Here is a 10154-nt window from a genome sequence, read left to right as displayed (position 1 = left end):
GGTCGTGGGAATGACGTCAATCCTGGAAGGTTTATGTCAGCGGACTGAAGTTACATTACATTTCACAGTCTAAGTTACAAGATACATATTTACGAATCCCAAAAACTTTAAGTAAGGCCCTGCCTAGATTAAATCTCTATTCCCTTAGAGGGAGAAGCTGCACAAATCGCGTCTTCTTGACCTCAGCTCCAGCATCACCAAAGTACCGAGTCGTCATAAAACTCCAGTGAAGCGAACTGGATGAATAACAATGAGTAAAATCGAGCAGATGCAATAGAACGAAGGCGTACCCCACAATCCAATCCTGAAGCCCTTGGATGTACTTCTGAACGACGTCGTCAATCTCGGGACCCCACGAAGGCACATGCTTCCTGCCTTCAATGAAGGCGTCGATGGTCTCCCGGCAACGATCTCCAACGTAGTCGACCGCTTCTTGGAGAGTCTTTCCATGATAAAGCATCATGATGACAATCATATTATGGGTGTCTCCCCGGGATTGCTCGACATTGTAAGAGAAAATGTCCTGAGTATATTATGAGGCAAGGAAATCGAAGGTGGATGAAAGACTGCTTACATTGGACCAAGTGACAAGATCGTTCGTGTGCTGGTTCAGCGCCTGAATGACTTCGTTTTCTGCAACCTCGTCGGGGAGATCGATGCCAAGGGCATATCTAAGGAACAATTAATGTACGGACTAGAAGATGGCTAGGCTGTAAACTCACTCTATTAACGCCCAGCATGGCTTGCAGCCTATACCATTATATTAGCAAATGTTGTTGAAATGGAGCAGTAGAAACTTACCAGACGTGTCCCTTCTAACATCGATGTAAGACTCAAGGTCAGGAATGACGCCTCGATCACGATCGCGGGCTTGGATGTTGACAGCCTCAAAGAACAACTCGAGAGTCTCCTTGAACCGGGCTTGCGCACCAGGCGCGGCATCGGGAATGCAGCGCGCCCAAAAGCTACCGGACAAACGAAAATCAGTCCGTGAAATCATCGGAGCACATGCAGACAAACTTACTCCCTGGCAAGTTTACCCGCGTTCATCTCTTCTTCCGGCTGAGTATGATCGCTTCTAACTGTGGGTTTGTAAAAGCCGCTGAACCAGAGCGCATTCATAACGCAATCGGCGAGAACGTCAGTCTCTTTGGTCATCATGCCGTCACTGATGTTGTCCCTAGCCATGATATGTTAGCATCATGGGGAAGAAAAAATTATCAAAGTTAGGCTCACAAGTGGAAGAGGTAGTTCATGAAATCAGAGACCACTCTCAGGCGCGCGTCCGAAGAGGTATTGTAGCAGTAAGCTGTCAGTTCTCCGGCTTGAAGTCCATAGAGAGCCGCTCGCTGCTTCGTATTCAAGTCCGGGCAGTTGATGTCGAGCCACTTAACTGACTGAGCGGCAATGGCGTCTCCGTTGGGGTGGTATATGAGGGGGAAGGTACAATGAGAGACGAGATCAGGGAGAATGAAAGAAGTAGGGCGCGCGGTCTCGGTGAGAGTTTCGATGGTCATGGTATACGACGAGTGGGGAGATAGCTGAGTACTGCAAACCGCTGGTCTATTTATGAGAGCCGACGCTCTCTCCTATGTCCCGCAGAATTTAGCCCGGAAAAGGAGGACAAAACAAAAAAAGTGAAAACATTCAAGACGAAGATCCAAATACAACCAATGACCGATTTTTCGAGACAAGACGAAGGCTTTGTTAGATCCAGAATAGGAGACGCATCGGCTCATAGAGTAACTAGATATTACGAGTAACCGATACCAAGAACAATAGGATGCTAGCCTCGTTTCAAACACAGAAAGAAAAAGAGGGTTCCTGGATTAGACTGAGATTCAAGGCAGATCTTGAACTTTTTAACGCGTATATCCATTTGATTTTGGTTTTTCCGAGCTTAAAATGGAGGAGGCAGCAGACCACTGCTCTAAGATTAATGAAGAGGTCGACGCCGCAGTGTTAGCGGCATCGTGTCACTGATTTTTTGATAGGTCAGTCGATCAAAACGGGATTTGGGTCAGGAAAAAGCGATTCCCATCAGCAAAAAGTATACTATACTAGAATTACCATCGAAATCACGAAGTCCGAATCTATGGATGCAGTGCATCGCGTTTGTCTCGGATTGACCATTGTGGGGAAAATTAAGCAACAACATTGAGACAGCACGTGGAAAATTTACTCCGATCGGAAATGACGTCACCTGAGGTCCGCCGGCTATCACTTGGTTGCCTCTTCGAGCTTTCTGCTAAGTTTCAGCAATAAAATAGGATGCTAGAGATACAATGCTTGGTATATTACATTCTACAACTCATTGTCAGGGCGCTCCCATCCTGATTCTTGTGGACCTGAAGACTCATATAGCTTGGCAGTAATGGCATTTACAGTACTTTGAATCTCTGTGCATACTCAGGTCAATTTGAAGTGGAACGAAACAAGATCTTTCGCCACTCACCAGCTAATTTTTCCTCCAATTCCTCTGTCGTAGCACTGGATCCGCTATCCTCGATCCAATCTATAGTCTTATGAATTACCTCCGAAACAGTTTTCTTGTCAGAATCGTCGAGCTTTCCACCAAGTCCCTCTTCCTCGTGCAGTTGACCTTTGAGTCGGTATACGAAGGACGACAAGGCGTTCAATGCTTCAATCTGCTCCTTTTGACGTTTATCCTGTTTGGGGTAGGTTAGCAAAAAAACAATCTCAAATGTCGATCTGACTCAACCTGTTCGGCAAATCTCTCGCCCTCAACAACCATCTTGTCGATCTCCTCCTGACTAAGACGACCCTTTTCGTTCTCGATAGTGATGCTCTCCGTTTTCCCGCTATCACATCTAATAAGTGGACGTTCCTGACTGAGAAAACAAGAAAAAAAAACGCACGTTCCCTTATCAGCAGCAGAAACTTTCATGATTCCATTGGCATCTACTTCAAAGGTTACTTCAATCTGAGGAACACCTCGCGGAGCCGGCGGTATGCCTGTCAATTCAAATTTTCCCAAGAGGTCATTGTCCTGCGTCATCCCCCTCTCTCCCTCGAATACTTGAATAAAGACTCTGGACTGGTTATCAGCCGCGGTAGAGAAACTACAAGAAACAAAAGTCAGTAAAATGTTCCACCGCACAATCGAATACATGCATTTGACTTTTGCGTGTGGGGATAATGGCGTTACGAGGAATGAGTTTTGTCATTACGCCGCCGGTTGTTTCGATACCCAAGGTCAGAGGACAGACGTCTACGACGATAGCTCCTTTTTCAATACCGGAAAGGATACCTCCTTGTATAGCAGCACCGTAAGCGACAGCCTCGTCAGGATTGATACCCTTCGACGGCTCTTTCCCGAAATAATCCTTGAGCATTTGCTGAATTTTGGGAATGCGTGTGGATCCGCCAACAAGGACGATCTGAGTAACGCACCATCAGGCAAGGAGCAGACTGAGGAACCGACATAACATACTTCGTCGATATCATCTTTTGAGATATCCGCGTCCTTCAAAACCTGTTCAACAGGTTTCATGGTCTTCCTGAAAAGACTCATATTGAGCTCTTCGAACTTTGCCCTCGTCAGCATCTCTGAAAAATCGTTCCCATTCTCGAAGCTCTCAATCTCGATCCTGGTGCTTTTCTGCATAGACAGCGTGCGCTTGGCGTCCTCTACCACCTTCTTGAGCTTTCCCATCGCTTTCTGGTTCGTTGAGACGTCAGTTCCCGTATTCTGCTTGTACTTCTTCACCAAGTGGTCGATGACGCGATTGTCAAAGTCTTCACCTCCGAGGTGAGTATCTCCGGCGGTGGCGAGAACCTCGAAAACACCATCCTCGATAGAGAGTAGGGATACGTCGAAGGTTCCTCCGCCGAGATCATAGACGATGATCTTGGATTCAGCACCTTTCTTGTTGAGGCCGTAGGCGAGGGCAGCAGCGGTAGGTTCGCTCATGACGCGAAGGACGTTGAGTCCGGCGATCGTTCCCGCATCTTTCGTGGCTTGGCGCTGGGCGTCATTGAAGTCTGGCGTCAAAGGATAAGCAACTGCATAACCATGAAAAAAAGACGACTTACACGCAGGAACAGTGACTACGGCGTGCGAGACCTTTTCCCCCAGATATGATTCAGCTATCTCCTTCATCCTGGAAAGTACCATGGCGCTGATTTCTTCCGGGTACTACACGTTCAAATCAGCGTTATAAGAGGCTCATGAGAGCTTGAAAACCCGTACAAAGTCGCGCGTCTCGCCGTTACATTGCACAGAAATCGTCGGCTTTCCGTTCTTCTCCTGAACTTTGAAAGGCCAGTGCTTGATGTCCTTCTGTACATCTGGATCGTCGACCCTACGACCTATCAAACGCTTGGCGTCGAAGACCGTATTGTGCGGATTGGAATGAAATGCGTGTTTGGCGCTTTCCCCGATTCTAAGAAAAGAGGGATTTGATACTATCCTTGAGCACCTAACTGAGGAAGTTGACTTACAATCTCTCATCATCCTTGAAGCTGACCCAAGACGGTGTGATACGATGACCTTGATCGTTTGCGATAATTTCAACACGGTCGCCTCGCTGTACCCTATGATAGCATTGTCAAAAATATGTAACAGCGAGATAAGTGAAAATTCTTACCCAACACAGGAATATGTAGTTCCCAGGTCTGTAAGGACCAGCGGTTAAAACGATCCACAGAGTGATACGAGGGTACATACCGATACCAATGACAGGACCATCGATTTTATTATTGTCATCAGAGCCCGCCTTTACAGAGGTCGGACATAGACATATGATCGCGAGTAAAGCGAAGAATACGATAGACAGAGAAGAATACGCGGTTATTCGCCTTCGAGCGCGCCTTCGATTTTGACGTCGTCGTATTTGAGCGTGAAATGACATTATGGGGATAAATATATTTTATCCAGCAGCACAAACTTGTCATTTATACTCGCCATGACGTGTCCTCTCTAAAGTGAACACGTTTGCCCAGGACATGCGGTAGCGACAAGCGACGTGTCAAGACTCGTGGCTGTTCTATTCAATTGGTCTTTCGCGCCATTATCATTTTTATCAATGATAACAATCAGATACACTACACTTACCGTAACATTCTGGAGCATCCACCAAGTCAGGAAGGACCATCTACGCGACGACGGCTGATAGAAATGACCACTGGTTTCTTCATACTCCGGACCGCTCAACGACATCGTCAGAAGTCACCGGCACAGTGGTGGCTTGTAAACCATCGGGTTGCTGAATCCAGAACATGAAGAAATTGATCTTCTGCCATTAAAGGCGACATTTTCTATTCTTGTTAACGAATTTCCACTCTTGGCAGGGATCATGCAGCAGGTTGAAGAGATATACGTAGAGCAAAGGCCGACAATCATAATTTAGTGGTCGCTGAATTTTTAGAGTTGCAAGGGAGCTGCTCAGCGCTGAAAGCAGAGGGGAGATAGCTGGAGCGATGTTGGGGAAGCGTCAAGCTGAGAGAACACTCGATGTTGGACGCGATTTTGTAGAAGCACCAAGGAATTGGATTAGTGTCCGGTAGCGGAGCCGCAGGTGTATCTAGAAGGTTCGGTAAGCGCTTCAGTGGGCAATCACGAAGGATATTCAAGATTTTCAGAAGAAGCGTATCTGAAGCGAGTGGGATGCAGGACGCGTCATCAGATAAAAATCAGTCTAGCTCCACATATCTCGAATATATGTTCAAGATGGATGAATTACTAACTAGTGTCGCAGGTACCGTAACGGCATGAATAATAAACTTGGTGGCAAGTTAACTTTTTCCCACGAGTCAGTATTTACTTCTGATTGATATAATTAAGTATCCTTTTTCGGAGTTCAGTGGGGAACAAGGAACTTGACAACGGATTTCGGCCTATTTTTGCTGGACCGAATATCAACTTCATTTACAGCCTCAGCTTGAAACTTCGAAGATCAATCGGATGGGAGTCAGTCAACATGGTCTTTTTCTTGATGCGAATAATATTTGCGTTCAACCGTTTCTCCGAATCCAATCAATCTTGGCGCCGATGATGCGCTCTTTTGTTTTGGCAGTGGAGCCACACTGAAGTTCCTAGCGATTGCGCCTTCCTCGGTCTCGATTTCGTCCCGGGGACTGAATTTTACTCTGAGTGATATTTCATGACTCGGGATTTGGAAGTTGTGATTTTTTATCTGGGGAGGACGCTCGGTCTTCAACTGCTCCTGAGAATGGAGTATCGTAAACGTATGAATGTCCGACAGTCGCAGGCTGTACACTACATGTGGAGTTCATGGATGCATTTGCTTTAAGTTATTATATTGATACGCTGCGGACCGTTCTGGTTGTAAGCCCAGGACTTTCAGGCAGAAAATAGAACGAAGGATGGCAGCTTAGACCTATTTAAGGACTGCAGAATATTTTCTCGCTTCATCGTCTGCAACTTACGAAGAACGTTCGCGGTATCGCCGGGGCGATGTCGTACGACTGCCAGTGTAACGGTACACGAAGAATCGTCACTCTTGACAATGAATATCTTGACCCGAATTGACCGAGAATGGTTCCTGTGGTCAGTAGCTTCTTGGCAGCTTCTTGATGAAGTTGCATATGCTTTTCATATTGGACGATACTAGGGCGCACCCTTATTGCGCCAGTCCAAATTCAATGGAACCGTCCGTCCTGCGTGCTGTTCCATTGAGATAGTCGACGCGTGAAGAGCCGATAAACCGCATTCCGGTACAACGGTACTCACCATGAAGAAGATATTCTTCGGGAGAAATGACTGTCGACTGCGTGTGATGGTAGCACGACGGGTGCATTGATTGCATTGATTGACGTTGATTGCCAAATGAGAACAGGGCGGACGTGACGCGTGACCATTGACAGTTATTCTCGGCAATTCCATGTTGCTATTCAACGCCACCCGACGACCTTCCTCTGTTTGAGGGGTTCGCATAATTTCTGTTTTATAACTTTCATTTCCTTCATTTCTTCATTTTCTTCTCCTGGCGTTGTTTCCTACTCAGATCCGACACTCTCCTTTACGATGCCCTCCAGTTCTGATCACCTTCCCGCTGAGCGGGTTCGTCATCGAAAATGGGCACAGCTACCACAGATTTCAGTACGAGACGAGCAAGAGGGAAATGCCACCAGCACTGTTCCAATCACAACTATTACCATAACCAAGTCGTTGTCCTCTGCAGCATCCAGTGATGTATCTCTAACGACAATGACAACGACAGCCACGAGCAGATCCTCATCGTCCACCTCTTTGCTGTCTTCCACTTCACTGCCTTCCTCTTCTTCCTTCGGCTCATCAATGGCGGAATCAACCTCAGTGGGGTCGTCCTCATCAGAGTCGTCGACAACCTCGATACCCCCGTTGCCATCAGTGTCAGTCATTGCTTCCACATCCGCTTCTGCATCCGACGTACAGCAAAATGGCGCGGTGTCTAAGCAGACCCTGCCAGCGGGCGCCATTGTTGGCATTGTCATTGCCGTTATTCTGGTACTTGTCGTAGTCGCTCTCGTTCTACTGCGGAACCGCTTTATGCAGCGCCGACGCTCTCGCGTGTCAACGTGGATTAGTCGGCCGCGACTCGCCAACTTTGAACCGGTTTCCGGCACGTCCAACGATGCCCCCCCGTCACCGGCCATGCAATTCAACCAGTCGACTGTGGTCACTCCTCTGACTATACCCAGCGCATCGTGGAATAATACTGCAAGCACTGGTATTGGCCAAGGGACAGTTCCCTCGTCCAGCTCTGCAATTGTCACGTCCAGGTTCATTCCTTCATTACCTGACGAACTGCCTATTACAAATGGCGAGACCATCCAAATCATACAAGAATTTGACGATGGGTGGGCTTTGTGCGTCAATGGCAGAGAAGAGCAAGGCATGGTGCCTCTAGAATGTTTGGAGCGTGTGACATCGTCTTCCGGCCTTCCTGCCACCACGTCGGATTTGAGGAAATCGGCCAGGGAGAGTTCGTTGTACGGCTTAAACACTGTTAGGCACTAGGTGAGTTCTATGTTACCTTGTCGTCTTTGCATACAACTGCATACAACTTAGTATCAGCGACATTTTCGGGCCGTCTTTCAGATTCATTCCTTTACATCCTATTTCTATTCGTATCGGCCATATCTTGGACTGGTGTATTGGGCCCTTTATATTTTTCAATGACTGGTTCATGCATTTTCTTATTTTTTACTCATTATTTTACTCCCGCAGCTAGGCGGCCTTGTACATACTACTAGTATTCAGTGTTGTGTCCTGTAATCTGTACTTCTGTACACTTCACTCCTGTTGATTAGCAGAATCTCTGCAAGGGAGGTAGAACTCCTGTGACCGTCGTCTACAAATGAAATGGTGATAGTCTACAAATAAAATGGTGATAGTCGGCAAAAAACAATGGAGAACACTACGCGTCTATAGTGCGCCAACGAGTTTGAAATTCGAATTGTGGCGATCGTTGTTTGTGTGTGTTGTTCCAAAGCCAGATTTGCCCTGCGCGGGTCGTGCGTTTCTTCGTCGTTGACCCTACCCACCACTTTTTTCTCTGTCCCGCAGCTCGCTGAATAATGGCTACTGAGGAAATACGCGCCGACTCCTACGTTGGTTTTGACTCCATCACCCAACAAATTGAACACAAGTTGCTCAAAAGAGGCTTCCAATTTAATGTAATCGTTGTCGGTGCGTATTTTGTTTTCTTTAACTTCTTCGATGCTATCAGCACGACTGTAATGCGTTGTCAAGCAGCTGAAAGACATTTCTGGTGACTAAATTGCCATATTACAGGACAAACTGGACTGGGAAAGTCTACGCTCATAAACACCATTTTTGCGTCGCATTTGATTGACTCGAAAGGACGGTTCCAAGCCGATGAACCTGTCAGGCAGACCACAGAGATCCAAGCTGTTTCTCATGGTGCGTTGGCGTTCGGCTCGTTTATATGCGATTAAAGTCCGTGTCTGGCACGCATACTGACGCCTTTACGTCCGGCCTAGTCATCGTGGAAAATGGCGTCAAACTTCGCTTGAACATCGTCGACACTCCGGGGTATGGCGACCAGATTAACAACGAAAACTGGTGCGTGATCGTGCTCGCTCCTCTCTTAGCACGTAACTCATGCTTATATGCCATTGCAGTTGGGATCCTATCATCAAATACATCAAGGACCAGCACAGCGCTTACCTCCGCAAGGAGCTCACTGCTATGCGAGACCGATATATCCAGGACACGCGAATTCACTGCTGCCTTTACTTCATCAACCCAACTGGCCATGCCCTCCGCCCAATCGACGTTATTGTTATGAAGAAGCTCAGTGAAGTTGTCAACGTTGTCCCCGTTATTGCCAAATCGGACAGCTTGACTGCGGAAGAGCGGGACATCTTCAAAATGAAGGTTAGATTATATCCTCTTTCCAGAAGGCCGTCATCTTACGAGGAGACCATAAATAGATCCGGGAGGAGCTGGTGTATCATAACATCCGGCTGTATCCTTTCGACACAGATGAGGATGATGATGAAGAGGTTCAATTGAATGAGACGATTCGAGTATGTCTATCCTTTCTTCTCCTAGACTCCCGGCCCAACTCGTTGCTAGGACATCATTCCGTTCGCCATCGTAGGTTCAGAAAACACCGTAATCATCGAAGGAAAGTCTGTTCGCGGTCGCAAGAACAGATGGGGTGTTGTCAACGTTGAAGACCCTAACCATTGCGAGTTTGTGAACTTGCGCAATTTCCTTACAAGGTGCGGCGGTCCGTTTTGGATTTACGTCAATAATTGCTGAACGATACCCCAAATAGGACTCACTTGCAAGACTTGATTGAGACAACTGCTCAAATCCACTACGAGGCGTTCCGTTCAAAACAGTTGTTGGCATTGAAGGAGGGTGTGAACCAGCGCCCGCCTGCTGATCGTTAAGCTCATCTGACGGTGAGCCGAACCATGCCTACATTCTACCTTGTCTTATCACTGTTGTTTACGTTAGTAGAGAATTGATGATACCCTCGCCTTTCGCTTGCTATCTGGATGGAGGCGCGAACGTCGAATATTCCTTCAGTTTTTGACTCTGATTATCTTCTCTGCTCCTTACTTTTGTTTTACTGTTCTGGTCGACTTTATCTCGCACACACTCTTTCTTCGGACTACTACGGGTATTCTATATTGCAATGCAAGACATACCC

The 10154-nt window shown here is 47.1% G+C and overlaps 5 protein-coding genes across 5 annotated transcripts; 2 read left to right on the top strand and 3 right to left on the bottom strand.

The window, feature by feature from the left end:
- Positions 1 to 63: 63 nt before the first annotated feature.
- On the bottom strand, positions 64 to 1554 carry BT62DRAFT_947306 (terpenoid synthase). Its single transcript, XM_043188019.1, has 7 exons — positions 1237 to 1554; positions 1025 to 1180; positions 802 to 965; positions 723 to 750; positions 575 to 671; positions 291 to 523; positions 64 to 236 (listed from the first exon to the last, which is right to left on the bottom strand). The coding sequence occupies exons 1-7, from the start codon at positions 1515 to 1517 to the stop codon at positions 137 to 139; spliced, it is 1059 nt and encodes a 352-aa protein (XP_043041784.1). The 5' UTR covers positions 1518 to 1554; the 3' UTR covers positions 64 to 136.
- A 750-nt stretch (positions 1555 to 2304) lies between these two features.
- BT62DRAFT_1074772 (hsp70-like protein) lies at positions 2305 to 4874 on the bottom strand (the record flags this gene model as incomplete). Its single annotated transcript, XM_043179048.1, has 11 exons — positions 2305 to 2399; positions 2456 to 2669; positions 2723 to 2822; positions 2880 to 3083; positions 3136 to 3401; positions 3455 to 4005; positions 4057 to 4159; positions 4214 to 4406; positions 4465 to 4557; positions 4611 to 4638; positions 4691 to 4874. 11 exons carry the CDS (start codon positions 4872 to 4874, stop codon positions 2305 to 2307), a joined length of 2031 nt encoding a protein of 676 aa, XP_043041783.1.
- A 487-nt stretch (positions 4875 to 5361) lies between these two features.
- BT62DRAFT_1074771 (uncharacterized protein) lies at positions 5362 to 6919 on the bottom strand (the record flags this gene model as incomplete). Its single annotated transcript, XM_043179047.1, has 5 exons — positions 5362 to 5615; positions 6050 to 6241; positions 6301 to 6322; positions 6412 to 6554; positions 6604 to 6919. 5 exons carry the CDS (start codon positions 6917 to 6919, stop codon positions 5362 to 5364), a joined length of 927 nt encoding a protein of 308 aa, XP_043041782.1.
- Positions 6920 to 7747: 828 nt separating this feature from the next.
- Positions 7748 to 7906, top strand: BT62DRAFT_877298 (uncharacterized protein; the record flags this gene model as incomplete). Its single annotated transcript, XM_043182553.1, has 1 exon — positions 7748 to 7906. A coding segment is annotated over one exon (159 nt), but the record flags the coding sequence as incomplete, so codon positions are not given.
- A 607-nt stretch (positions 7907 to 8513) lies between these two features.
- On the top strand, positions 8514 to 10074 carry BT62DRAFT_930369 (GTP binding protein). Its single transcript, XM_043185914.1, has 8 exons — positions 8514 to 8656; positions 8762 to 8890; positions 8971 to 9052; positions 9112 to 9367; positions 9424 to 9519; positions 9569 to 9717; positions 9774 to 9903; positions 9959 to 10074. The coding sequence occupies exons 1-7, from the start codon at positions 8545 to 8547 to the stop codon at positions 9889 to 9891; spliced, it is 942 nt and encodes a 313-aa protein (XP_043041780.1). The 5' UTR covers positions 8514 to 8544; the 3' UTR covers positions 9892 to 9903; positions 9959 to 10074.
- The last annotated feature ends 80 nt before the right edge of the window (positions 10075 to 10154 follow it).

This window comes from Guyanagaster necrorhizus (assembly GCF_019112545.1).
Source record: "Guyanagaster necrorhizus MCA 3950 unplaced genomic scaffold BT62scaffold_8, whole genome shotgun sequence".
Classification (NCBI taxonomy): domain Eukaryota; kingdom Fungi; phylum Basidiomycota; class Agaricomycetes; order Agaricales; family Physalacriaceae; genus Guyanagaster; species Guyanagaster necrorhizus.
The sequence above is the reverse complement of the archived record's forward strand: the minus strand, read 5'-3'. Positions and strand labels throughout refer to the sequence as shown.

Coding starts and splice junctions, on each gene's coding strand:
- BT62DRAFT_947306 (XM_043188019.1), bottom strand. CDS start 1,517: ATGACCATCGAAACTCTCACCGAGACCGCGCGCCCTACTTCTTTCATT. Junction 751..801: donor TGTTAGAAGGGACACGTCTG/GTAAGTTTCTAC, acceptor ATAATGGTATAG/GCTGCAAGCCATGCTGGGCG. Junction 672..722: donor CCATGCTGGGCGTTAATAGA/GTGAGTTTACAG, acceptor ATTGTTCCTTAG/ATATGCCCTTGGCATCGATC.
- BT62DRAFT_930369 (XM_043185914.1), top strand. CDS start 8,545: ATGGCTACTGAGGAAATACGCGCCGACTCCTACGTTGGTTTTGACTCC. Junction 8,657..8,761: donor ATTTAATGTAATCGTTGTCG/GTGCGTATTTTG, acceptor GCCATATTACAG/GACAAACTGGACTGGGAAAG. Junction 9,718..9,773: donor TTGCGCAATTTCCTTACAAG/GTGCGGCGGTCC, acceptor TACCCCAAATAG/GACTCACTTGCAAGACTTGA.